Below are 27,212 nucleotides of genomic sequence, written 5' to 3'. Positions count from 1 at the left end.
TTAAACTAAGATTTTATTACTTATCAAAAATTGCGACGTGCAATGTGCACGTTTTGCCCTTAGATATAGATTCTCCCCGTAAGAGGGATAAAAGTAAAATATGAACACGATTTAGGCTTATCATCAAATGCCTAGCCCTATCAACTAATATTTAAAATTTTCAAGTCGTGTATAAAGTAAAGTATCGTTTCTTAAAACTCAACGTAAAAGGTATTAAAGAAATGAGTCGTGGCAATACAAATTCAAATGAAAAAATACAAATTTTGCTGGAATCCAAGACGAACCAGCGCGAATTAACATAAATCGCGTCATTAATATTTACAACTGATCTCAAATTTAATCCGTGAACGTGATGGAAGCGTGAAACGCGGCATAATATCGAAACATCTTGAAAGGCAACGTGAGCTTACTTCAGATAATTTATTTTTCCTACACTTGAAATGTTTCTATCCTTTAATATCTCTTGGAGAACTAAAGTGTCACGAAAACGCCAAACGACGGGATACGCTCAGGGATACATAGAATATCGTTTGTGTTGCAATCTTATTTTAGATATTATACGCAGTTTCTTCGAGAATATTTGAGTGGGATTACTTGTGTAGAAATAATCCCTGATGCAGACATATTGTATCATAAGTATATTATGTTATCATAACAAAGTAATTTCAGTATTATTACTTATATTTATAACTGTTTCTGAATTTAAAAGTTTATTGAGTGTTCGGAAATCTACGTATAAATTAGTATATCATGTTATACATTACTTACATAAATTCGTTTTATTTTCTTATTAGTTTAATATCACTTTGCGTATGTAAATAAGCTATCGAAGTAAGTATTTAATCCGTAAATTATGCCGTGGTCAGTAATTGTTTTATAACTTCATCGTAATGGAGAACTAATGACATGTATAATTATAGCCTTAGATAATTCATACGTCTAACAAGAGCATCTTGTTGTTAGGCAACGCATGACAACAGGCTAGTTTTATTACTATAGTGTGCGTGACAAGCTACGTCCTCCACTCGCGATACGTGCCACTTTGTTTTGTGTGCTTAATTTTTTTTAAATAGAGTTTAATTGTTTGCCGCAATTTTTTCGACTAGTTCACAACTGTCCCAGTCTATCTAGGCGTATAAATTATGTAAGTAATGCAATAGCAGTCTCTATGATATGTAACAGAGTAACAGTATGAAACAAACAAAATAAGTAATTTTATCATTTCTGATTAGCTGAGGCTCCATTAAATTATGACATCTATAGATGTCAAACTATGCATAGTGACAAGAAACACAGTCCGAAGTGAGATCTTAAGACATTTAATATCGTTTAAATACAACACGGCCACATTATCTCTGGACCTCGCTGGAACGTGAAGCCCTCTCCCGTTCCCCTTTCACCCCTCCGCGGTCGTCCTGGTGCGTCAGTACCGTTTGCATTTTCAATACCGTTAGGCTTTTGTTTTTGAAGTTTTTATTGTTAGGTGTGACTTTTGTTGTTAATACTTCTGTGGTTTCTGTTGTTCAGTGTCACTATAATAGTACTGCCAGAAAAATAAATACTTTTTTTACTAAACCCACATTTAATATATTTTCATCATTATATTAATTGTATTATAATAATAATCAGCATCACAACACAACACCTTTACATCAATCTTTAATATTTATAAAATAAATCGTTGTTTATTTATTAATAATCAAAATGTCTTAGTGATGCTTGTTTTGCACACCGTACTAAAGCGACCATGTGGCGTCATCGATGGGAGGTGAAGAGATAATGTAACCGGATAGTATAAACTCACCTCAAACTCTAAATAAGGTACATCTTTTATCAGGACACGCAATAAATTTTGCGAAATAAGTATTTATGTATGAAACACTAGTCAGTTATAATTTATTTATAAGTATGATTAAGTAAAGGTTAAAATAGGAACGTTCGAACTTCCAAATTTGCCTTAAAAAAATTACGAACAAATTTAAATTATTAAATGTTATTCACAATAAAGCATGATTCCATTTGATTTCAAATGTCCCCTAAACCAGGAGGAATCGTATTTAAAACTTCATATAGCATTTATTAACGATGAAGTTCCTTCGAAATCAATCATGTACCTTTGCTATTTTAACTGAGGTCAAGTAACTTTGAGGTAAGAAGAAAGAAGTGGTCGCCCTTTGACGCCTGGTACGGATGAATACGTGACCGCAATGAAAAAATTCGATTCAAGAAAATGGCCGAATCAAAAGATCCAGTTGATAAAAAACCGTGGAGAAAATGCGTTGCCGTGTAAAACACAGTATCATAATAATATAACTTAGATAGTTTAAACGTCTAGTTAGAGCAGCTGTGTTGAAAATATAGCGGCAAATTATTAACCCTTATTTCTAGCAATGCACACACATTAAAAGAAAGTGATGTATGTATTGCGAGTGTAACACGTAGGTTGTTACTCTAGACGTATCTATTATCTATGAAAATATGTAACTATGTTCTGCCTATAACCACGGACGAGTAAAAAAAGAAGGACTCCGCGCCGTGATATTAGCAAGTGAACCGCCAGAAGCAGTTTTTTCTCCCTTAAATAATCATATATGGCCACAAATACTTATATAGTATCGTTTTTACACTTAAAATGCACGACTTAAAACTTTTCTAAACGCACGACGGAATTTTTTAAATATTATATTGAGACACAAACTGATCTGTCACAGACGATGACGATTCTCACAATGGCCGCCTATCGGCCTGTAGTAGTGTAAGTGTGTGCGTGGGGCTATGTATTTACACGTTAATTGGCTTGTTTTGGTGCTACACTGTTATGTAAGGTGACACGGAGTCCTTATTTATTTACTAGTTAAATTATTAAAATTTATAATTTGTTACGACACATTAATTACACAGCACTAATATAAAAATATTTTGTGTCATTAAAAGTTATAAGATGTATTTATTTAAGAAAACTACTCGTATACTTAATTTGGAATAATTTTGTTATGGAAAGGCTTGATCCAGTAGAAAATTTAAAAAAGCATTGACAATATTAATATAATTACATGTAACAAAGCCGTTTGATACATACGTACGTGTTACATTAGCAAAACACACAAGACCCGAGCAACGACTCGTAAATAATAACTTCATGCATAAACAATGAAAGGGGCCTGACACTGCTGCTTCCGACGTCCATGATAGCTTTCCACACAAGATACCGAATGCGACAAAACTTTATAAACCAATCAACCCTTTGCGTAATGTTGAATGAGAAACTAATGGTTTTTTAAATGACCTTCTATACATAAAGACAAATCACGCCGTATAAAAACAATGCCGAAAATTACACCATAATCAACTTCGACTGATTAAATATCTATACATTGCCGCATTAACTCCAGTTGCTTAAAATATTCTTGGTTATTAAGCAGCCATGTAAAACATTTATTTAATTCAGGTTACGTGTAATGAATTTAGAACCTAGTGACAGTTGGCATACGACTAAGGAGAAAAGTGCGCTTACATTGTTTTTAAGCACAATTTCTCCTTGGTTTTTTGACAAAAAAAATATTTGAATTAAAATTATTCGGGTTTTGAGGTGTTTTCCGGAGGCAACGGAATTAAATATTTTGTGGTCAACTGACTGTTATAGCTTCATTTATAGTATATTTTTATCAGATTACCTGCTCAGGAAATAGTGATGTTTCCTTTTAAACTTAAAACATTTTGTATCTCCATACACTAAAAATACGTATAGACAAACTAAGTGTGCGAGAGAAGACATTTGGAATGGATGTACAAAAAGATAGAAAAGCGAATCTATTGTTACTGCGTAGATAGAAGATGGACACTAGATTTGCTGTCAGTGTATATAAATGAGATAGCAATAGTCTGTGACGTGTGTTAGTTTTTCATTTTTTTACGTTTCGTTCGTTTCGTCGTTCGAACGTCCCATATTTAATAATAACTGAAATCATCATGACAATCATTGTTTATTTTTCTACAAGTAAAGTACAATGAGATTCTTGCTACTGCTTCTCATTAGCTCAACCCTTTACGAAGTAGCGGTAGATTCAATAAGAAAAGTTTTTTTTTTGACATTCATAAGTGTCATTCACATGACCTACGTGAATAAATTGATTTTGATTTGATTTGATTTATTGGGAGCCGATGAACTGGGTCCAAAATAATAAAAAAACTGATACGCAAAAGGGATAGTAGATATTGTAGTGTATCTCGCTTATATTCTAAGTCTGTGTGCATACCTAAGTACATTGCACTATTATATATCCACTTTTATTAAATAAACATAATATTTTAACTTACACATAATATAAATTCTTATTAAAGCATTATGTTTACACCTTATTTTTTGTACTAAAGTTAAATCTCAATAATATGCGGGCTTTTTAATATTAATTATAATATATTTTGCAATAATATTACCTTAATGACTTTAAAAATAACGCATTTACTGAAAATTTTATTCTATAAATATTTTTCGTGTCTTAATTATCCTAATAGTGTTATTAATATATTCAACTATAAATCAACATACATTTTTTTCCATGCTACGCTTTATATATATTTTTTTATATATATTATATACTATGTTTTTAAATACTATACATAATTTAATCAGTGCTTACTTATTATTATTGTTGAGTTATTTTTCTTTTATGAATTATCCTCTTATTTTCTGTGTAAATCTTGTAAATTTTTGTTAGTCTATATTTATTTTGTTGTCTCTATAATTAACAATTAAGAACATTTTTTATGCATCAACTTTAAATTTCATCCGAAATTCATTATTCAATTCTTAAAAAAAATAAAGGTAAGCTTATTTCAATTGCGATTTTTTAGTTTTAAAAATAACGTATATTAATATATAACTTTAAATTTAGAAGCACATGCAAGTCAGTTAATATTAATAAAGAAACATATGGGAAATTACTAACATAAAGGCCGGCAACACTCTTGTGATTCCTCTGGTGTTGCAAGAGAATGTGGGCGGCGTTGATCACTTAACACCAGGTGACCCGTACGCTCGTTTGTCCTCCTATTCCATAAAAAAAAATATAAATATAAAGAATATTTGAAGGACTTAGTTTCATTAAACGCTTTCAATTACGTTGAGGTCACTCACCTCTATAAAGACGGTTCCATGTCGAACTATTCATTGTTACTCTGCCTTACAATACTGCCTGAGAAATGTGTAATTTCCACCTATCCACTTTCGATATCTCTGGAACCATAAGGGTCCGTTCACACAGACCGGCTCGGAGAGGAGAGCAGATTTTTATCACGTTGGAAACAGTGTTTTGAGTGATTGTAGTAAAGTTTATTTTTGCATTTGCACCTTTTTTGTCATTAAAAATGCCTGAACGCGCTTCGTGTGAAGTAATAAAAGGAGCCGACCGGCTCCGCTTGCGTGCTCTTTCTCGCTCGCGCAGCCGATCGGCTCTGATTGCGTGCTCTTTCTCGCTTGCGCAGCCTGTCGGCTCCGATTGCGTGCTCTTTCTCGCTCGCGCAGCCGATGGGCTCCGATTGCGTGCCCGCTGCGGCCGCGCCGACTGCCATTTTGATAGCAACATTTGAACGTAATAGTTGTGCGTACTTGTACGAAAAGATGAATGATGAAAAATTAATAATACTCGTGTCAAAATATGAGTGTTTATTTGACATAACCAAGCCATCATATAGCGATCGGATAATGAAAGACAATGCATGGGAGGAAATTAGCAAATGTCTCGGAATAAGTGGTAAGTAAGGTTTTCATTGTTTTACACCTACCCCCAGATACTCAAACGAATTTTAAAGCAAGGGCTTCTTAAACTCGTGCTGCGACGTGTTAGATTCAAAGTCAAAATAGGAATAACATGAGTTTAAATGCGCCCTTACTTTAAAAACTCGTTTGAGTATCTGATCGTTAGAATATACTTATGTAGTAGACAATTTTTATTAAATATAACTTAAGAAACTCGCGTAGCCACTTGATCTTGCCAATCTAAAGCACCACTTGATGAAAAATAATCATTAAATTTATTCCTTGTGGTTAGAACTGCGTCGCTATTAGAACTGTTTTCATTATTATTGTCTGTTATTGCTGTTAATAAATTTATATTGCTGTGAAATTCATTCTCTTGTCCTGGCGTCCGATTTTCTATTAAAAAATTATGTAAACATGTAGTTGCTAATATAATTAAATCACAGTACTTCGGCTGAATTTTCATTCGTTTTTGATAAATTTCAAATCTTTGAGTTAGCATTCCAAATGCACATTCTACGACTTTTCTTGCCCTGCTTAAACGCAGATTAAATACTTTTTTTGATAATTCTGTTCTTGCTTGTTCTCTTGGATACGGCCGCAATATATTATTGCTCAAAGGAAATGCCTCGTCTCCTATAAAAACATGTGGTAAGCTTTCAGTGGTACTAGGTAGAGGTTTATTTGGGGGCAGCTTTAACTTATTGGTGTTGAGTTTTTTCCAAAATTTTGAATTCTGTAAAATTCCGCCGTCGCTATTTTTACCATATGATCCGACATCAACAATTAAAAAACTGTATTTCGCGTCGACCACAGCTAGTAACACTGTACTGAAAAAGTTTTTATAATTATAGTATAAGCTTCCACTATTATCTGGTGCCTGTATATTGACATGCTTTCCGTCTATAGCGCCCAAACAGTTAGGAAAATTCCAAATATTAAAGAAATCACGTGAAACCTTTTCCCACATTTCTTCATCTGGCATCTGCATAACTATGGGCATCAAAACATCACAAATTACTCTGATTGTCTCATGAATAATTGAATGAACTGTAGAAATTCCCATTCGAAAATTAAATGACAAGTTTTTGAAACTGCAACCAGTGATGAGGAATCTGTAAAAATAAAACAAACACACAAAATAGAAATATAAGACTGCCGTACCAAAACGAACTATAAAATAAAAAAGAGTTATGTTATTAATTTTTCATTTCTGTTCTTTCCAGTGACGCAGTGCCAGGATCGTTGGAAGAAACTGCGAGATAACTTCAGAAAAGCCTATTATAACCGAAAAGGCAAGAGTGGCGATGGTGCAACTACGTCCAAATTGATAAAATTTGAAAAAGAACTTTCTTTTATAATACCATTTTTTCGCAATCGAAACCAAATATCTAATGTAACATTATCATCGGATGATTCAGAGCCTGGCACACCAATACCACCACCATCGACATCATCTAAACGTTCTGACCATTCTGAAGTTGAATCGCTTGCAAGTACTTCTGGCTCGAAAAAGAGACCACGCTTAAGCAAAGATGTTGCTACGGTTTTCGAAGAGTATCTTGAAGAAAAAAGAAATACTACACCCCGTGACAAGGCATTACGTAATTTTTTTTTGTCTATGTCAGATACAGTGGAAACATTCCCAAAAGAAGTCCAAGCACGAATTAAAAGGCGCGTGTTTAACATTGTTAATGAAGCTGAATTAAGTCTGTATGAAAATAGTACAGATTTGAATTATTCTTTGTCTATAAATTCACCGCCATCGACTAATCAATCTACTTACCTAGTGTCAAACGAAACCTATATTCCTCAAAACTATCCAGATCAGACTACTTACGGGTACAATACCAGCACACAAAATACAAAATAATAAACAATCAAAAACAATAATAATTATAATAATAATAATTAAACACACACAAATCTGTACTATTTAATTACATTTCATTAACGTAAATAATGCTTAATAAATGGAGGGCTGTGATTTTGTGATCTATTTAGATGTTTGTGTTATTTAACATGATTAGTATAAGTAATTTACATTTCATTAACGTAAACAATGCTTAATAAATGGAGGGCTGTGATTTTGTGATCTAAATAACATGATTAGTATAAATAATTGTTTTTTATTTACCTTAAAGTTACCGTTAACCTTTCTTCGGCTGTAATGGTGCAACGATAATTTGTAGTCTTTTTTGTTATATGTACTCTTAACAAATCTGTCAATTTCAAAAATTGCCAATATTCCATACGATAATACTCATAAAATTTTAGGCTATCTCTCTTCAATTCCTCGAAAATGGTGTGAAACTCCCCATGGATTAGTCTGTTTTTCCAAATATGTTTTACCCATATTTGTTTCCGCTTGCGCTTACGTTTCCTATGTTCTATTTCAAGTAATCTTGCTAACAAATATATTTCTTCGTCGGAGCTATCTAAATCCATGTTTCGAAAAGCACACGTTAACACACCGAAAACAAAACTTAGACTGCGCGGAATACTGGCACTGCCTTTGTAGTGTATCCACCCGACTCCGAGCGCATCCGACCGGCTCCGAGCACATCCAACCGCACCCGCTTTCAGATCTCTTCCAGCCGGTCGATGTGAAATAGTTGGCGGCTCCGCTCCGGCCAATTCCAAGCGTATACGACCCGGTCTGTGTGAAAAGAAAAAAGCAGGCCGATGCTCTCCGAGCCGGTCTGTGTGAACGGACCCTAAGGTGTAAAAACTTGAAACTTAGTAGGAATATTCTTTTTGCCAATAGAGGTCAGCTTTTTTTATTATGAATAGAACAACGTCTGTCGGGTCTTTAGTATGTGTTCCTTTTTTTTTAATATTATAGGATTTATAATAGGAATTAACCTTGTATTTTTTTGACAAGCTATAACATAACATTATAAATTGTTGCTTGACAATTAAGAAAACTGGTTTGTGGTGATTTTTTAAATTAAACACGAACAAATTTATGTAGTGTATTTTAAAGACGTTTGAAAACTTCATATTAATTTCTCAATTTCTTTGATAACTTTACTTTTAAAAGTCCTGAGTGTTTTAATATTATGAATATTTATAAATCTGCTTAAAATATTATGATATATTATTAAAATTTTGAAGAGTCTCCACATGAGGAGAGTCACACAATAATAATGTTCAGCTGAAAAATTCGCTAGTAAATACAGTACTCTAAAACAATTTGGCAACGGTAATATTCATGTACACTGAATTGAAGCACACACTTAACACATGTTTACAAATTAAAATAGGCCATAAACATGTGTGAGAATAACAAATGGTGGATTTGGCCTGATTGAGATCTAATTTATTGGCACACATTCTCAGTACAGCCGCATTCTAAATCACAATAATGGCATACGGGGTCGTTGGAGTGGCGAGAGACGAGAGTTCAGATTATGTTACTGACTGTACCCTTCCTTTTGTCCCCTACTAGGAGCCAACTTCTGTCGGCATATATAAACGATGGGTTCGAGTGTTATTGGGTGTCAGAATTTGATAGCCGCCCAAAGCTTCCTAGTTCAAGAGGTGAAGCAATTCTAACTTTATCATTTAAGCTTACACTGTTATAGCATTAACGTTTGAAAGGGATTGTGGTTTATACCCATCAGACATAATAACTTAACCAGTTTTCATAACTTAGGGTTAATTCTGTGTAAGGAATTGAAGAGGAAACAGCGTTAATTTAATGGAATTTCGAAACCGGGAATTATGGATTTCGATTAAAGTTATTTATGGCTCTGTTTTGGAAAATGTTCAGTTTTGCTTTATTAATACTATGTTAAGTCGAATTTATTCCGAGAAAACAATTTGAAAATCTTGTTTTATAGATGAAAAGACTTCTTGTAGAGTGTAATTACTAGAATTCCTGCGCCAATTAAGATTTTCCTGTTAATAACCGTAGTCTTTTGAATATACTTGAGAACTGTTTTTGAAGCAACAGTACTTTTGTGTTTTTCAATAATTTTGTTATTCTTTTATTTATTTAAGGTTTCCTTAATTCCTGTTATATTAATTATAAAACCTATTGCATAATATGTAGTTGCACATTATTTTTTGTTATTTGGGAGAGTTTTTGGGACAGACACGGTCATGCTCGCTTAATGCCACTGCTTGTGGCGGCGACATGTGGAGGGTCGTCCCCTTCCCTAAAACATGGTCGAGGAAGGAGATTGCTGGTCCATGTGTCATGCTCGTGAACGGGTGCTACTTGTGGCTGGATGAATCTGTCACTGGGAAGTCTGCTACACTTCTGGGATTAATTACACAAATTAAATTTGATTACAAAATTGATAAACGATGCCGGACCGTAATCCGTAATTCCGTGCGAGCATTTTCCCAGTGAGTCTACCATCCGAGTGACGTATCGTTGATAGATCTTGTATATCTTGTTCAACTCTCACGAAGCTACAACCTGAGAGTTGAACGGAACGCGAAGGATTCTAGTCCCTCATCTATATATATAAGAATTAATTGCTGTTCGTTAGTCTAGCTAAAACTCGTGAACGGCTGGACCGAATTGTCTTATTTTAGTCTTGAATTATTTGTGGAAGTCCAGAGAAGGTTTAAAAGGTTGGAATAAATATGAAAATACTCGGAATTAAATAAAAACAACAATTTTGTTTTTCCTTTGGTGTGTCCCCCGTCCGCGTCGTTCAGAAATCAAATTGAAAGAATAGTTTATAATGAGTTTTAGTTTATAGTTTAATTAGAATTTTTATATCTTTCTAAATTTCTCAGGAGGTAAAAAAAACTTCATTTTAGCTAACTATAGTTGGTAGACTAACTACATTTATTAACTATCTATCAGATTATTTTTATGTAGATTGATAACTATTAAGCTTTGTCACAAATTAAATTTCTGAACGCAAACAATTTTATTTGACATTTGACAACAACCTATATTATGTAGATTGTAAATTAATGTTAAGTTTTGTCAAAAAATAAAATTACAGAACTTAACCGCACCACAAAACAAAACAAATATATAGTTTATCAGAAAACTTTAAATTGATTAACCGGCTGTATCATAACTGTGTGAATATCAAATTGAAACCCTATAAATAGCCAGTATCTCATAAAAAACTCTGTTTTGTAAGTAAGCAACATCATGTGTAATTAATCAAAAATATTAATAAATTTCATTCATACCAAGCATTTTTTTTTTTATTTTTTTTAGTAAAAAAAGGATTGCTTTTGTTTGTTTATAGTTTATTCTATACAAAAATTTAGGTCTTTAATTATCCCTTGAGGCAGTACGATGTCTTACGACGTAATTTAATTTGTATTGTTTATTTATTTTTAAATAAAAGTTCTTATAAAATATAATAAAATGTTCGCATAATGCCTTTAGTTTTTTACGGTATGTGCGGATTGATGCATCAACTGTATTGTACTATATGTATGTACTCAATAACTTTAATGTGTTTACTTATTAATTTATATTTTTTTTACTTACTCGTGTAAAAGGCGTTTAGTATATGACGTTTGAGTATTTTTGTTGCATTATTTTGCATATATTATTATTGAAATGATTTGTTAATTTAATTGAAAATCAGAACTTGTAATACCATTCTGTTTTGAAAAGAGCAACCTCAGTTTCTTGCTCGTTCTTCTCTAAGGAAATCTGCCTTCCGAATGAGCTGTATGAAGAAATGACATTACATCACCTGATGGTATGTGATCACCGCAGTTCATATACTCTTGTAACACCAGAGAAATCAAAAGAGCCGGAAACACTCACAAGTAGACATAATTTTAGTTGTCTAAGAAAAATAATTATAAAAATTTAAAACAAAATACTTTTTAACACACATGCAGCGGGCGAAGGATAAGTCTTATGAAAATTAAATTTAAAAAAATGTTATGTGTATAAAGTACACATATCAGAAGTGATACTTCTTTGGAAAACTAATTTTTAAATCTCGTTTATATTAATAATCCTAATCTGTTCTCTAAACCAAATGTTTTTTGTCAATATTAGAAATAATTACATGTTCTACTCTTACTCGCGGCCACGCGCTAAATCTGCACGATACAACGCTAGTAGGGAAGATTTTATAATTTTTCACGGCCGTGTGATAAACCTGCACGATACAGAGCTTGTGGGGAAGATGTTCTACGTTTTCGCGGCCGCGCGCTGAACTCTCGAGAACCTCGGATACGATATCCATTTTGTTGAAATCATAATTTTGCGTGGCGGCCATCTTGGATTTAAAAATGATCACAAATTCGTTTACTGCACCCTCGAAAACCTAGGATACCATATCCATAATGTTGAAGTCATAATTTTCCGTGGCGGCCATTTTGTATTTAAAAAAGCAAAATGGCGCGTAACCGAAAATCGTGACGATTTGCTATAAAATTTCTCTCATACTTCGATAAAGAACTTTCACTTCTAAACTTAAATTTTTACGAAATAATTAGCTTTAGTTTTGTATTACAACATTTGTAGTACAAATAATAAACATATTATACTTTCACAGACCTTTCAAACAAATAAAGTGAATAAAACATTTTTAAAGGATTAAAACGCGTGTAATTGTAACGGTAAAAATTACTTTTTATTTAAGTTAACCCGACGTTTCAAGACCTTTCCAAATCTCGTTTTCAAGGGGACTGCAGATGAAGTAAACGAAAACATCTAATGTGAAACCGTTACAATTACACGCGTTTTAATCCTTTAAAAGTGTTTTATTTAAATGTGTAATACTAAATAAGGTGAAGCTAAATTATTAAACATTTCAAGTTTAATGTGGGCACACATATTGTATTATCAATGCACTGTGATTATATATTTATTCCCGACGCAAAAGAGGGGCGTTATAACGTAATGTATAAACGAGTATCTGTGTCTTTTCTTGAGGCTTAGCTCTTACCCCTATATACCGATTTCAATGGGATTTGATAGCTTTTTGCTATAATAAAAATTTGTGGGGAGTCTATAATTTTTACTGTTTTTCTTTATTTACCATGAACAGTTATGCAAAAGGGTATTGATGATATTTTATAAGTTTTTAAGCAGCAGCGTTTTTTCTTTACCGGTAGTGAGCTTACTGTTGTATTAAAATTATTAATTATTGATGAAGTACCAGGAACCTTAACTTTTTTTTAAACTCCTTTATCTTAAAGGACCTTTTTCAAAATTCCTGAAATATGAATTCTTTTTGAGTTATTTACGTAAAACTATAATATAGTAAATTTTTTATCTTAGTCTGTTAATAACGATCGCAATTGTTTTTGTACAAATGTAATATAATGTAACACAATGTAATGTGTGTAATACATACTTTGGATACATTTTTACTTTTCACTTAAACAAAAAATAATACATTTTTGAATTTGTTCTACAGAGTATCAAATAATAAAACGGCCCATGGTGAATTACTTGACTTTATTTAACTATTGTATCATTTGTCACTGCGTTTCCTCCTAGAGAGCAGATTGAGTACTGATATAGACCGGCACTGAAGTATTTGTTTTTCTTTTTTTTTATGAAAATAAGGGATAAGATGAGCAGGACGTTCAGCTCATAGTAATTTATACGCCCTGCCCACTACAATGCAGTGTCGCTCAGGATTCTTGAAAAACCCCAATAATTCTCAGCAGCACTATAACTGCGCTCGTCACCTTGAGACAAGATGTTAAGTCTCATTTGCCCAGTAATTTCACTAGCTACGGCGCCCTTCAGACCGAAACACAGTAATGCTTACACATTACTGCTTCACGGCAGAAATAGGCGCCGTTGCGGTACCCAAAATCTAGCCGGCATCCTGTGCCTTCAATTCCTGTATTAAAATTCACCTAAATATTACTGAACATAAGGCCTGTTAGTATGTTGGAGCAAAATGAGCAATTTAGAAAAAAATTATGGCTTACGATTATTTGAAAGCTGTAGCAAAGTAAAGAATACTCTGATATGTATGTATAATTATTAGAGTAATTGTTAGACCTTTTTTGTATTAATACTATCCGTATATATTTGTATATGTATACTCCGTATTTAGTGAAATTACTTGGCAAATGAGACTTAACATCTTATGTCTCAAGGTAACGAGCCCAATTGTAGTGCCAGTTTCAGAATTTTTGGGTTTTTCAATAATCCTGAGCGGCACTGTATTGTAATGGTTAGGGCGTATCAATTACCATCAGCTGAACGTCCTGCTCATCTCGTCCCTTATTTTCCTAGAGAAAAAAGCCATTTTGAACGGAGATCTTTTTGTTCATTGCTGAGACTTTAATTGACTATTTATTCACAAAAATTAATGCGAATTTGTGTGTTGAAAATCTGATGGTCAGACTATATATATTATGCTTATGTATACAGACATTATAGTTTCATGGTACAGTAACAGATACATAATTAAAATAATAAAATATTTAATACACATAGTGATCAATATAACGCCATCTATTTAACTACAAACTGTATTTAGCTTTACACTAGAACATGTAAACTAAAATTGTAACTTTAATGGCAGACTATTATTTACTGTATAATACAGTTTGAAGGTATTTTCCCTTCGTCCTTCGTCCTTGTAAATCCCAAGAAAATATACAATTGTTTTTATTTGTATGGAATTTAATGTAGTATTTACAAAGTAAAAATATAACGATTTGTTAGTATTAAAGACAAGAAAATATAATATTTGCGTGAAAATGCAGCATTCTACTAAAAGTTCATTAGCTTATACATCCAAAACAAAAATCGTTTCCATTATTCCAAATTGCCTGAAGTTATAACTCTAACTCTTGTATAACTTATTGCCAGTAATAATTTCTTAAGCTCATATTACAAAGTCGTATACACTTGGTAAGTTTTTCTCGTAACCCGTGTCGTTGCAATATGTGCACCAATTAATTCACTCCACAATATTTCGCTTTAGTTATATTACAGCATTACCTTAACCCATAACTTATTGAGAATTTTACTTTATTTTATAATTAATGCACTAAATTAATGTTCTTATGCAATGTATAGTATAAAAAAATAGTAAATATAAAACTGCTAAAATTTTTAAAGTGGATTGTGTTATGTTTTATAATATCATCCCAAATGATATTAAAATATTATGAATAAAAAATGAAGTGTATCGTATTAAATACAGTAACTTCTAAGGCCTATTATAATTTGAAATATTGTTTGAATAATAAAGATAATTAGGTCTTATGCATCTAAATTTACTGTAACTAAATATTGTTATGTTAAGTACTTATTGAATACTATTTTTAAGTAACTTTTGTAATTCAATCTGACTTGCACTATATTAACTTATAAACTTTTAAGGTGAATAAAGTTTTTTTGAAGTTTAATATATCCGACTCTGAGAATAAAAATAAATACCAAAGAACACCTTTAAATTAACCTTACATCGAATTAAGAACAAAGATAACTTAAACGCTTCAATGATTTGTCTTAAGTAGATCCACTCAACTTGGTACTTTAGAATCAAACCCTCAAGTGGTTAAACTGGCGATGCTCAAGTGTTAAGCTGGTGCTGGATTTTATCGCTAAGTATTTGTAGTTGGAGCTTCTAAATCCTCCTTCTTACTTCAACGAGTGGAAGTTGACTCTACAGTTGATCCTAACTAGGATAGTAGGACTGTAGATAGAGTTACAAATTGAGAGCAGAGTGATAAAATAATTTTTGTGCTTATGAAATTAAAGCCTTCTAACTAGTCTCAGTAGAAGAGAGAAATCGTATTATATTGACGCCAAAATTACATTAGATATATTGTTTGAAAAGGCCAAAAAGAAAACCGATAGTTTTAAATAAGATCTGTTATGTCATATGTTTTTTTTGTCGGCCCTTTTATAGTTGTCAAAATACATGATATGATGTTGGATGTGCCTATTTCGATGATTGTGGCTTGTAAAGCGGCTCTAGTACAGTCTAGTGCAGCACTGTGATTTATTGTGATAGCCACCGCTAACTATAGCTCACTGTTAAGATTAATTATTTTCAAGATTCTTATCTTATCTTTTGCAGTGAGCTGAACTATCAAAGAGATACTGCGCTTACGCATCAAAGGACCACATTCGGGTAAGATATGTAACGGGGTTTTATTTACAAACAGAATCGACACACAAAACAATTTCTGAGGCCTGCCTATTTCGATACTTTTAAGTGAAATCTTTAAACCGAATCTAGGCCTATTAACAACACCAACATCTTCTACATGAACAGTATGATGAACCCCTAACTCTCAGTAAAACTTCAAATCATAAATTATTCTGATATCATGTTCGCGAAAAAAATTATATGAAATATTAAAGAGTAAAAAAGTAAACTAAACGTAAAGATTTTCTGTTGTCAGTAGACCTATTGCAATCTCTACGCAATATAGAAAATCAAAGCACTAAACGGCAAGAGCAATTCAGCTGGGCTTTTGCAAACCGTATTAATTCGTCAATATAACACATTCACGAACGCTTTCAATCTGCTTTAATCGAATCTAATCTCACACACTGCTATTGGTAGCTGACATTTCGTAACGGCCATTTGCAAACTAACTTACTGGTCATTACGTTGCTGCAGAGATGACCTCAAAATATTATCAGGCATTTTAGGACTAGTACCAATGAATATGATGATAAAAGCATTAAAATTTTAATACGGGGAATAAACGGAAGTAAAACCATTGGTATTATAAATAATTTTAATCAAGAAGCATGAAATTCGATTTACAATTTTTCTACAAGTTTTATTTTTTCATTCATGCAAAAACTGTTTTAATTTAAGGGGCTATATGGGTAGAATTAAAATGCTTACATTATTAATGTTTTATTAATAATTACAGCGTCAAATTGTTTCATAATATTGTTAAATTTGAAAGGAGACCTTAATTAAACCAGATTAAGATATTAAACGTAATAGAATATGAATTTAATAAAATCTAATATTATATATCAAATATATTGCGATCCCCTTCAAGGTTCGATCATATCTTCGTATCGTAATAATGAAAGTGATTTAACTTATGATATTATATTGCGCCACGATAAGGTTACGTGAACTATTTAGTACAAATATAATTTGAATTTATGTTACCATTAATTAAATTAAGATATATTTGTATTATATAAATTTGACAATAGCATTGCGTTTTCCGTATAAATTGTTGTACTCATAAACTTATATATAATAGGAATCATAAAAATAAGAAATTTAATATAAATCGTTACATTAATATTTATTGATTGACTCATGGATCAAGATTTTTTAGAGAATCTTAATCTTGACCAGAAATTTTGAATTTTTTATATGGAGTCAACTCCATAAAAAAAATTCAATTCAAAGTCAAGTCATAACCTGAGAGTTGAACAAGACTTAAGATTTAAAATACATGCGTCACTTGAACGGTTGGCTCAGTTGGTAAGAGCGCTCGCACGGAACGCAATAGGCGCAGGCTCGAGTCTCACATCGTTAAAAATTGAGGTTAAATTTCTTTTATATAATAAATCCCAGAAGTGAGGATGATATCCCTTAATATAACAAGTTGTTTGGATTTGAAAAAGCGACATCTCATGTCAATTTCCTAATATGCGATCATTGTGGTTAAGCAGGTTATCAACTGTAAAGTGGATGCTGTAGATGGAGCCACAACCTGATATTTGAACAAGACAAAGCAAGATTTACGATCCATGCGTAACTCGAACGGTTGGCTCAATTGGTAAGAGCGCACGGATGGCACCCAATAGGTTGAATTTACAACCTGATATTTGAACAAGACAAAGCAAGATTTACGATCCGTGCGTCACTTGAACGGTTGGCTCAGTTAGTAAGAGCGCTCGCATGGAACGCAATAGGCACAGACTCGAGTCTCACATCGTTAAAAATTGAGGTTAAATTTCTTTTGTATAATAAATCCCAGAAGTGCGGGTGATATCCCTTAAAATAACAAGTTGTTTGGATTTGAAAGAGCGACATCTCATGTCAATTTCCTAATATGCGATCATTGTGGTTAAGCAGGTTATCAAATGTAAAGTGGATCCTGTAGATGGAGCCACAACCTGAGAGTTGAACAAGACACACCAAGATTTACGATCCATGCGTCACTCGAACGGTTGGCTCAATCGGTAAGAGCGCACGGACGGCAACTGTTTGTTTCAAGTCCCCCATCGTTTTTAATTTTTTTTAAATTATTCTGATTTCAAAATATTGCATAATGATATAACATAATTGTTCTTGTAAGTCCTTCTTTATATTTCATAATAAGAAATTAAAAATTATACCAAATACTTTTCCATGCAAAATTTTGTACTCGCAAGGATAATATAATTTTTTTATGTTTTAAGTGTCTCAATGAATTAGAGAATGTGTTTTAATGATAGAGGAGGACATTTTGTGATAATAAGCAATCGTTCAACACTCAAACAAATGGGTACGGCTTTGAAAATTCCAATGGAAAACACTTCCTAGTAGTACCACAGAGTTCCCTACTCTATTACTTGCGGTATTAAGTAATACTATCCCAGACGAAGCAGTGAATGAAAATCTTGTATTTATTTTAAATTCTGTAACTGATTTTAGTATTCAAAACTATTATATACTGTAATACGCTCATTAAAGCTAGATATGTACGGGCACGCAAAACTCATGGCCGTAGTGACGAGGATACAGCCTCATGCCACTGTTTTAATTTAAATTTTTCTACTCGATCATAGACGAGACGTATTTTATTTTTTTAAATTTTCGTATAATCTTGACCATTCAATGCGGAATTTTAGTAGATGCTTATGGATTTTTTTAGAACCTTTGCATTTTATTCGACTAAGTAATTTAAATATTTCCTTATAATGCAAATTAGTACAGCTTAGTGCAGTTAGAAATGTGATAAGTTTTAAATAACAGGGAAACTCACAAAAGAAGATGTAACCATAATGTTAACACCAGGAACAAACATAAACTTATAATGCCTACTACTCGGCTAAGTCGAGTTAGTAAGTCTTTTGTGGGGCGTTGTATAAGCTTTTAGAACAAGATCCCATTTAAGTTAAAAAAATGTATTATTAAATTCAAAAGAATTAATTAAAAACGTTTTTTACTATAACTTAAATGACTTTCTTAATGATACCACTGATTGGGGATAGAGCGACCGCAAACAGGCTAATAAATAATACATTTTATTGTACGATTTTACACTGTAACCATATTTTTGTATAAAAAAAAGAAGCCTGAGTTTGTCCCGCTTTTTCTTCACAGGTTGAGGCATAACTTTTGGGGATATAGCGACCGCCCACAGGCTGTTAAATAATAAATTTAAGAGTAATCACATTTTTATAAAAACAAAGAATCCCGCTGAGTTTGTTTCATCTGATTTTCTCAGGTCTCATACCTTTTGAAATAGCTGGTAGTTTTTGACTTTCAATAAGTGATTTCATATCCTATTTTGAATAAAAATATTTGTTATTTGAATATTATATTATATTCTTATAACTTAACATCCAACAACGAGTAATAACATTACAGTACAATTTCTTCCAAATTACAGAATGTCCTAGAATAAATTTAATAGCGAGATTAATGAAATGGAAAAAGTTGTTGGGTGGTTGTTTCTTGTTTCGAGTATTGTGGGCTGACTCTTACCCTCTAATGTTGCAATTACATGATCTTGCCTTTTATTTACGTAATTCTGCCTTATGTTGCAACATAATTAATTCGATTAATTTATATTATTCTTGTTTTCTCGACTAATTAAGCAATGTTTTTCCATCACTAAAGCAAGTATTTAAACTATATTTTAAGGTACTGTCGTTCAATGCGAATGTAATTTCTATGGTCACCTTCAATGCAGAACATAATATTTAATGTATTAACAGTTTTTTTTATATTAATAATAAGGTAACAATAGAAAATTCTTAAAAAATAGATGAAATATTACTGTTTTAATATTTTGGTATTTTACGTGGCTTATAATAGCTTCAATGCATATGTTTTGTTTGAAACCGACTCATTCGGGCGCGATTGAGACCCACTTTAAACTGCCATATTTCGTTAAAACTTTGTTGATTTCTCGAGGTCCGATGACAATACATTAATTTGATAAAAATAATTCCTTTTTTTTAATTTAAAAAATACGATTTTTGTTATTTTATATAATTTTCATGTATACTTTTTTTATTTTTTAGTTCGATGTTCTATAAAACTATCAAATATTATAATTTGGGAGGAGGGTATACGTTTATGATTATGTAAATTATCATGAGACGTCATGAGAATGAAAAAGTAGATAATTAATCCTTTACAAAAAATAACCATATTTCTTATTAAAGATCGAAGTTGGTCTTCGAATTTAAAATTTAAAACATAATTTCTACCATAATTTAAAGTTGTTAGGAATAATTAGCTGACTAAATAAAGCTGAAATTTTTTTATTAGTATTGATTGTAATATTATAATATTTAAAATGACACCAAATTTTGCAGACTATATCAATTTTCAAATAGTTGTTGACAAAATCAAGATCAATCAAACAAAATCAATCGTTTAGTAAAAAGATACCTCCACAGGCTATAAAAAACATAATCAGTATTATGTATTTAAAAGTCGTATGTAATTAGTTTAATTCGATAAATGTTGTCTTTTTATTTTACTCTGCAAAGTTATTTGACAAAATTACAAGAATATATTTTTTAAATACAGGGGATACATAAGTTTTGGTTGTGGATCGTTGGTGCCTGTGGAAGGTAATAAAATACCTGTATTACTGGTCACCAGATTCTAATTCAGGTCAGGTCACCTAATTCAGCCATAATTATATTTTAAAAACAACTTACGGATAATGCTTGAAAAAATAAAGGTATAACGTTGATGATTTTATCAATAATTCTGACAATCATAACTTTACTACAAAAATACATTTAGTAAAACTTGAAATGATTTACGACTTAAAAGCATGCCGTTTTCTCAAAGCGCTACCTTGTATTCGAAACAGTAAAGCTTGGTGATTTATTTGTAAAATTTTCCATTATTATTCCCATTCAATAAAAATATTATCATACATAAATATTATTCATATAAGAAAACGAGAAGCAAGCCTTAATTATTATTTGAAGTAGATTTTAATGGGCAATTAATTATATCAACTAAACTAAGAAAATAAAATAAGAGGAATTTCGTATTTTCATGAGCATCAGAACAGAATATTATGATATGTCTCCGGACTAGACTACGGCACAAAAAGTTTTTACAAACTTATGAAGGTCGAAACCTTATTAGTTCTAATTCCGCCACGTATTAAACTTAGGATGATAACTACCGCAGTTGGAATTAGTAAAGTAAAACCTTAATTATAACCAAATAAAAAAATTAAAATATCTTACCACTAATATCGAATTCTTTCGTGTTCTTCGCAATGAGAATAAAGAAAAATGAAGAAACAACACTGAAGCGTAAAAGTCCCCGAAACACACGCATTTTGATTTTTTTAATGTGACATTATTATTATATTTTCCGCGCAGCAAGCGCGTATCTAGTCTAAGTTTTCCCGGATACCAGTTAGCGTCTGACTTCAATGATAGCCGAACGCCGACTGTTAAGCACTGGGTACTGTTCAGCCCTCCCGCTTGGCACCCCGCACTGTTCTGTGCTACGGTTCTGTATTACTTCCAATGTACATTGTGATCTGTATATATAATATGTTGGTTTCGTAAGATGCATTTCGCAACAGTGAATTTTGCCAATATTTTGAGGATCATTAAAAATTTAATATTAATTCATATTTAATATATTACACATATATTAATTAAACCATTGACATTCTATAACTTTTAACTATCCTTAATAATAAATAATAATAAATTTTAATGTTATGAACATTTTATTATAATGAAAGAGGCTGGTTAGTTTCTTGCTTTTCTTTTTGTTATTAGGTCTGAAGCATATGTTTCCAATTGGATGGTAGATTTTGACGGACAATAGGTACATGATTTTGAATTATAAATTAATGAACATTGTACACTTTTGATTACAAAATGAATAATAATTTGTTTATTAAATATTGAACTCCGGCGACTTTAACTGTAATAATTTTACTGTATATGCAAATCTATCATAACGAAACAAAAAATATGTGGCACAGACAACTTGCGTAAATTTTTAAACAGAGTTAGTTCTATCTGTGTTTAGCGTGCACAAACAAATAAACAAAACGATAAATATTCAATAACGTATTATAAACACGGCACATTTAGGACTTTATTACATTACGTATAGATATCTAAATTAATAAATAAATAAATAAAGATATTATGTACCAACTTATAAAGATGTTGTACATAACTAAAACAGTTTGCGTATTTATTTGAATTTTATTCGTTGGTGTTTGTAACTTCTGTGTAGTTGTCGCCAACACGTAGCGTTGTAGAGCTTTGCTACAGAGCATCGTAGCGAATTGTGTTCTCGTAGTAGCGTCGAGTTTGAATAGTTTCAAGACATTATTCACTTTAATTTTCATTTATGATTTGTACTAAGAAAACGAGGAGACCTTATCAAAAAGGAGCTTATGTACGTAGCTATAATATTAAGACAATATGCTTTTTTGCATAACGTGAGATAAGTAATCATGCATTTTTATGTTTATGTATATTATTAACTTATTTTAGTAAGTAAAATAATATCAATTCATTTTAGTTACATAAGTATCTGATTTTTCCTGGCTTTTCATGTGTAGTAAGTAGTAGAATGTGAATATGACGTTACTAATTAAACTTATTGCTTGAAAAAAAAAATATTAAATATATTAATACAATTAATGATGTGATTTGATTTTTAGAACTTTCGAGATTTCTATTTTTAAATTGCTTATATACCATTTTAAGTTATATGCTTTAATATAAAATTGCTCATACTACCTTTCCTTATATAAAACATACCTATATGAATTATTAGTTTTACTCTTTTTCTTAACAAGCACGAGTAAATCAAATATTTGAGTAATTTTCATTAACACTTTTCATACATTGTATAAAATATAGTGTAAAATGCTGCAACTACAATATATATAGGTATAAAAGAGTGGGAATGAGTTTCATGCAACTACTTCTCATTAAGCTTCAATAATATTTGATAGTGTTATTTTGAACTAAGTGAACAAATATTTTTGCTTTCTTTCTAAAAGAACTTATAATCAGCTTTATTTTAACATACTTGTGCGTTAGACAAATATTATCTATATCTAAAGACTACTAAAAATATTCAATTCAATGATTTAAAATATTTCAACATCTCAAAATCAATTAAGTAATTATTAATTTGATTTTGAGATGTTGAAGTTATTAGTATTTAAGTTAGTATTAACTAATTTGGTTGAGACGGTCTTGTTATTTGTACCATGTTATATTTCAAAGTTCATACTAAAAGTTGAAGCAATTTGTGATTTTATGTAGTCATACAATTATTGTAAATATAGTTTTAAGATTTGTTTTGTTTGAATAAATTTGTGATCTGATACATAACTTAAGTAGTACTCATGCATTCAATATATGGAGATATTTATCCCTCTCAATTTTGAAAGTGCATTTACAATAATTACAATATTAATATTTCATTATGTAATGAGAATTATAATGTTGGTAAAAAAATCTTAAATAATTCGCTAATATTTGTGATATCAAAAATGAAAATACACATTATTTATTGATTCTTGTGGGAAATTGGGACGTGTAAGGAACCAAAAATTTCTGCCTATAGATATCTACAATACCAGAGATAATGCCAGAGATAATGATAATTACCAAGTCAAAGTTCATTCTTGAATACTGCGAATTTTATTTCTACAATAGTGGAATTAAACAATTTGATGATGAACTGGCAATTTATTTGGTGAACTGATTTTATTTATTCAATATTGTGGCGTTAATAAAATTCCTCAAAATAAATTAGTCTTATATTTACTTTGTAGTATATTCGACTACAAAATACACATTATATTTTATCCTTCTTATGATAAGTGGGTTTGTTACATGAAACTTAAGCCACAAGAGTCCGCAGTCCCATTATGTGGCTGATGATAAAAGTATCCAGAAATTGGTGTTTTCTTTTCCTTAACCTTTCAACCGATATTTGTAAGTAAAAAATATGCGGTATTTTATTTTCAATTTTTTTTTATTTTATTTATAAAAGCGGGGGTGAATGGCAGGAGTCTCGCGGCATGGGAAGTAGTGAGGCAACCTCCCATATCCCCATAATAATAGATATCTGCAAAATAAGGGGTCAAGAGATACATTGCCCGCCTCCAGGCTCCTTTGCACAGAATGACGGATAGACTATGGGTACCACAACGGCGCCTATTTCTGCAATGAAGCAGTAATGTGTAAACATTACTGTGTTTTGGTCTGAAGGGCGTCGTAGCTAGTGAAATTATTGGGCAAATGAGACTTAACATCTTATCTCCTTAGGTGACGAGCGCAACTGTAGAGCCGCTCTAAATTTTTGGGTTTTTCAAAAGTCCTCAGCGGCACTGCAATGTAATGGGCAGGTTGTATCAATCACCATTCGCTTAATGTCCTGCTCGTCTCGTCCTTATATTATTTTCATTCTGATACGTATCGGTTCGGGATTCATAAAAGTTCTTCATTATTTCTTGTATAATAACGAACTGTGGTAATACAACTATGTCAATTAAAGTTATATTCGTTGTAACTCTGAGATAATTAAAGCAGGTGCTTCACGCTGTAAAACTTGAGTTACCAACAATCTGTGAAGCGATCCCATTATAATCTCCTTCGGCGAATTTCAATAGAGTAGTTCTCGTGAATTGGATAATATTCGAACGAATGACATTGTTTCCAAAATGTAATGTTTCACGGAGATTTCAAAAAAATATTAAATTATAATTATTGCAGACAAAATAATTATATTTTGTACTCGACCTGTTTTTTCTCTTTTTTATACACTTTAGATATTATTTTTTAATATGTTTATAATTTGGTTCTGAGCTGCGAGTTGAAACGCTTAAGTCAATTTCTCATGTTTGCGTGTTTTCCTTAAAAATACAATTCTTTTTTTTATGAAAATAAGGGACGAGACGAGCAGGACATTCAGCTAATGGATCATGGATCAAGATGGATAATGTTCAGGATTCTTGAAATAGCCCCAAAAATTCTGAGCGGCACTACAACTGCGCTTGTCACCTTGAGACATAAGATGTTAAGTCTCATTTGCCCAGTGATTTCACTAGTTACGGCGCTCTACAGACCGAAACACAGTAATGCTTACACATTACTGCTTAACGGCCGATATAGTCTGATAAAATTAAGATTTTAATGCGTAATTGAAATGGTCTATGAAATAGAGAATAAGTTATATCAAGTAATTGTTCAATATCATACGACAAGCTGATTGAATTGATTATATGCCTATAATTAGAAAAATCTGAAAATGCCCTGTGATTCTGTTTAATACTCCAGTTTTGAGAGTAAGGGGGCAGTGATTAATTACCATCAGTTGACCCTTATACTCGTACACTTCATTTTCCTTAAAGTTAATAAAAATAAAACAATTTGAATCTGTACATACCTGAGTTACGGGTAAAGGTATATTATTTATTATCAGCAGTTTGCTGGTTTGTTTATCCTATAACCCCATATTATTATCGTAGTGTGCCAGTGCCTGATTGTTTTTTTTGTTTCTATATTTAATGAGTTGTGCTGAACAAAGCATGAGTTACATACTTCATAATTATCTAAATAGAGTTTTATTTAAAAAATTTATGAATTTAAATTTTTTTTTAATTTATGAATTTAATTTTTTTTACTAACTATTTGTATTGCCCTAGTATCAAAGTTTATTTAAAACGGCATCACAATATTGTGATTAGAATTAAATACAAAATATATTTACAGCTTAAAACGTACGATTCTATTATCAATGGTATCCGCAGCGCACGCGATGACAGATATCTTATGTCACTTATTTTCACACCTCGCGTTATAATATTGTGTTTTTATTGGGGATTTCTATCTTTCTTGAAAATGTAATATAGTCTTTGTCACTCAATGAAGATGCGGTTTTCTAATGGTGAAATAATTTTTTAAATTGGTTCAGCAGTTGTTGTGTGAAAACATTACAAACATACAAACAAAAACACAAATGTTTCCTCTTAATAACCCCCATTTAGAGTTTAGAAAAGATCAAGCAGTAAAAGCGATTTCAAATTTATAATATTTTTCAAAGTTATGTTAAGTTAAATGAAATGATGTCATTTTTTTGTTAAGTTAGACTTTACTTCTATTCTTATGGGCGTATTTTGTCGCAATATCTAAATTCTCGTGGATTATGTTTTAATTGTGGACGCATTGTATAAAATAGCATAAGCTTAGAGGATTTTCATATCAATTTCTGTATGCTTATAATATTATTATATATTATATATTTTTATTACGACGATATACATATCCCAGTGGTTAGTGACCTTCCCTACTGAGCTAGAGGTACCGGGTTTTGATCCCGGTAGGTACAAACATTTATATGATTATATAAATTATTGATTTATATGAGTTTGTTTCCGAGTCATGGATTTTTATATGTATTTATGTATGTTTAAGTAACTTTGTTGTATTAAAAATTTATAATTGTCATGTACCCATAGTACAGGCTATGCCTAGTTTGGGGCAAGATAATTTGCGTAAAAAGTTTGTCAATCTTATAATATTATAATCATTATAATACTGCATTTTTTATTGAATTTTGCTTGTTTTGTATACATTTTTTATATCTTATAGATATAATATGTACTAATACGCTTAGAAACTTGATATCTATACTAGCTGACTCAGCAAACGTTGTATTGCCGATATTAAAATCGCGATACAAAAGTAACTGTTGATCGTAGATGGGTGAAAAATGGAAGTTGTATGTATTTTTAATGCTGACTCATAATCAAACAAATTTAAAAAAAAAATGTCAAAAAAAATTAAAAAAATAAATTCGTGTGGACCACCCTTAACATTGGAGGGATGAAAAATAGATGTTGTCCGATTCTCAGACCTACTTAATATGCACTCAAAATTTCATGAGAGTAGGAGATCAATGCTTAACACCATGACACGAGAATTTTACATATTAGAAAAATTTGAATCGTCGATCAAAATATCAAAATATAAAATATTCACTTGTTACGAAGCAATCTTTAAGCGATGTGATCCTAGAATTATAACGCTTTGCCGCCGGCCGATGCTTGCCAAATATCTGATCGTAAATAACTGCCGTTTGACGCATTATGGCTAAATCTATTACATGCGTCCAATCTATTACATGTGGAAGTAGTGCCGAGAAAACTACACTGTTTTTCATTGGCTAACCCTTCGAGCACAATGTTATGTGCATTTTTCGGTGTTGATATATTGCCTGGTTATAATGGATTTGGCTTTAGTTTTCATGTTCATATTAAACGCTCTACGAAATAACCCAACAGCGTGCTAAATATGCGTAATGTT

At 31.5% G+C, this 27,212-nt stretch overlaps 2 protein-coding genes across 2 annotated transcripts in view; one reads left to right on the top strand and one right to left on the bottom strand.

Annotated features, from left to right (window-relative positions):
- LOC126978683 (glutamate receptor 1-like) overlaps positions 1-21,257 on the bottom strand; it is a 189,245-nt gene extending 167,988 nt beyond the window's left edge. Inside the window, exon 1 of the mRNA XM_050827684.1 lies at positions 21,099-21,257. Coding sequence (XP_050683641.1) covers positions 21,099-21,192 — 94 coding nt within the window. The 5' untranslated portion in view covers positions 21,193-21,257. The remainder of the gene's footprint in view (positions 1-21,098) is intronic.
- On the top strand, positions 5,278-8,475 carry LOC126978696 (uncharacterized). Its single transcript, XM_050827709.1, has 2 exons — positions 5,278-5,753; positions 6,985-8,475. The coding sequence occupies exons 1-2, from the start codon at positions 5,528-5,530 to the stop codon at positions 7,629-7,631; spliced, it is 873 nt and encodes a 290-aa protein (XP_050683666.1). The 5' UTR covers positions 5,278-5,527; the 3' UTR covers positions 7,632-8,475.
- Positions 21,258-27,212: the final 5,955 nt, after the last annotated feature.

Source organism: Leptidea sinapis, chromosome Z, assembly GCF_905404315.1.
Source record: "Leptidea sinapis chromosome Z, ilLepSina1.1, whole genome shotgun sequence".
NCBI classification, from domain to species: Eukaryota; Metazoa; Arthropoda; class Insecta; order Lepidoptera; family Pieridae; genus Leptidea; species Leptidea sinapis.
The sequence above is the reverse complement of the archived record's forward strand: the minus strand, read 5'-3'. Positions and strand labels throughout refer to the sequence as shown.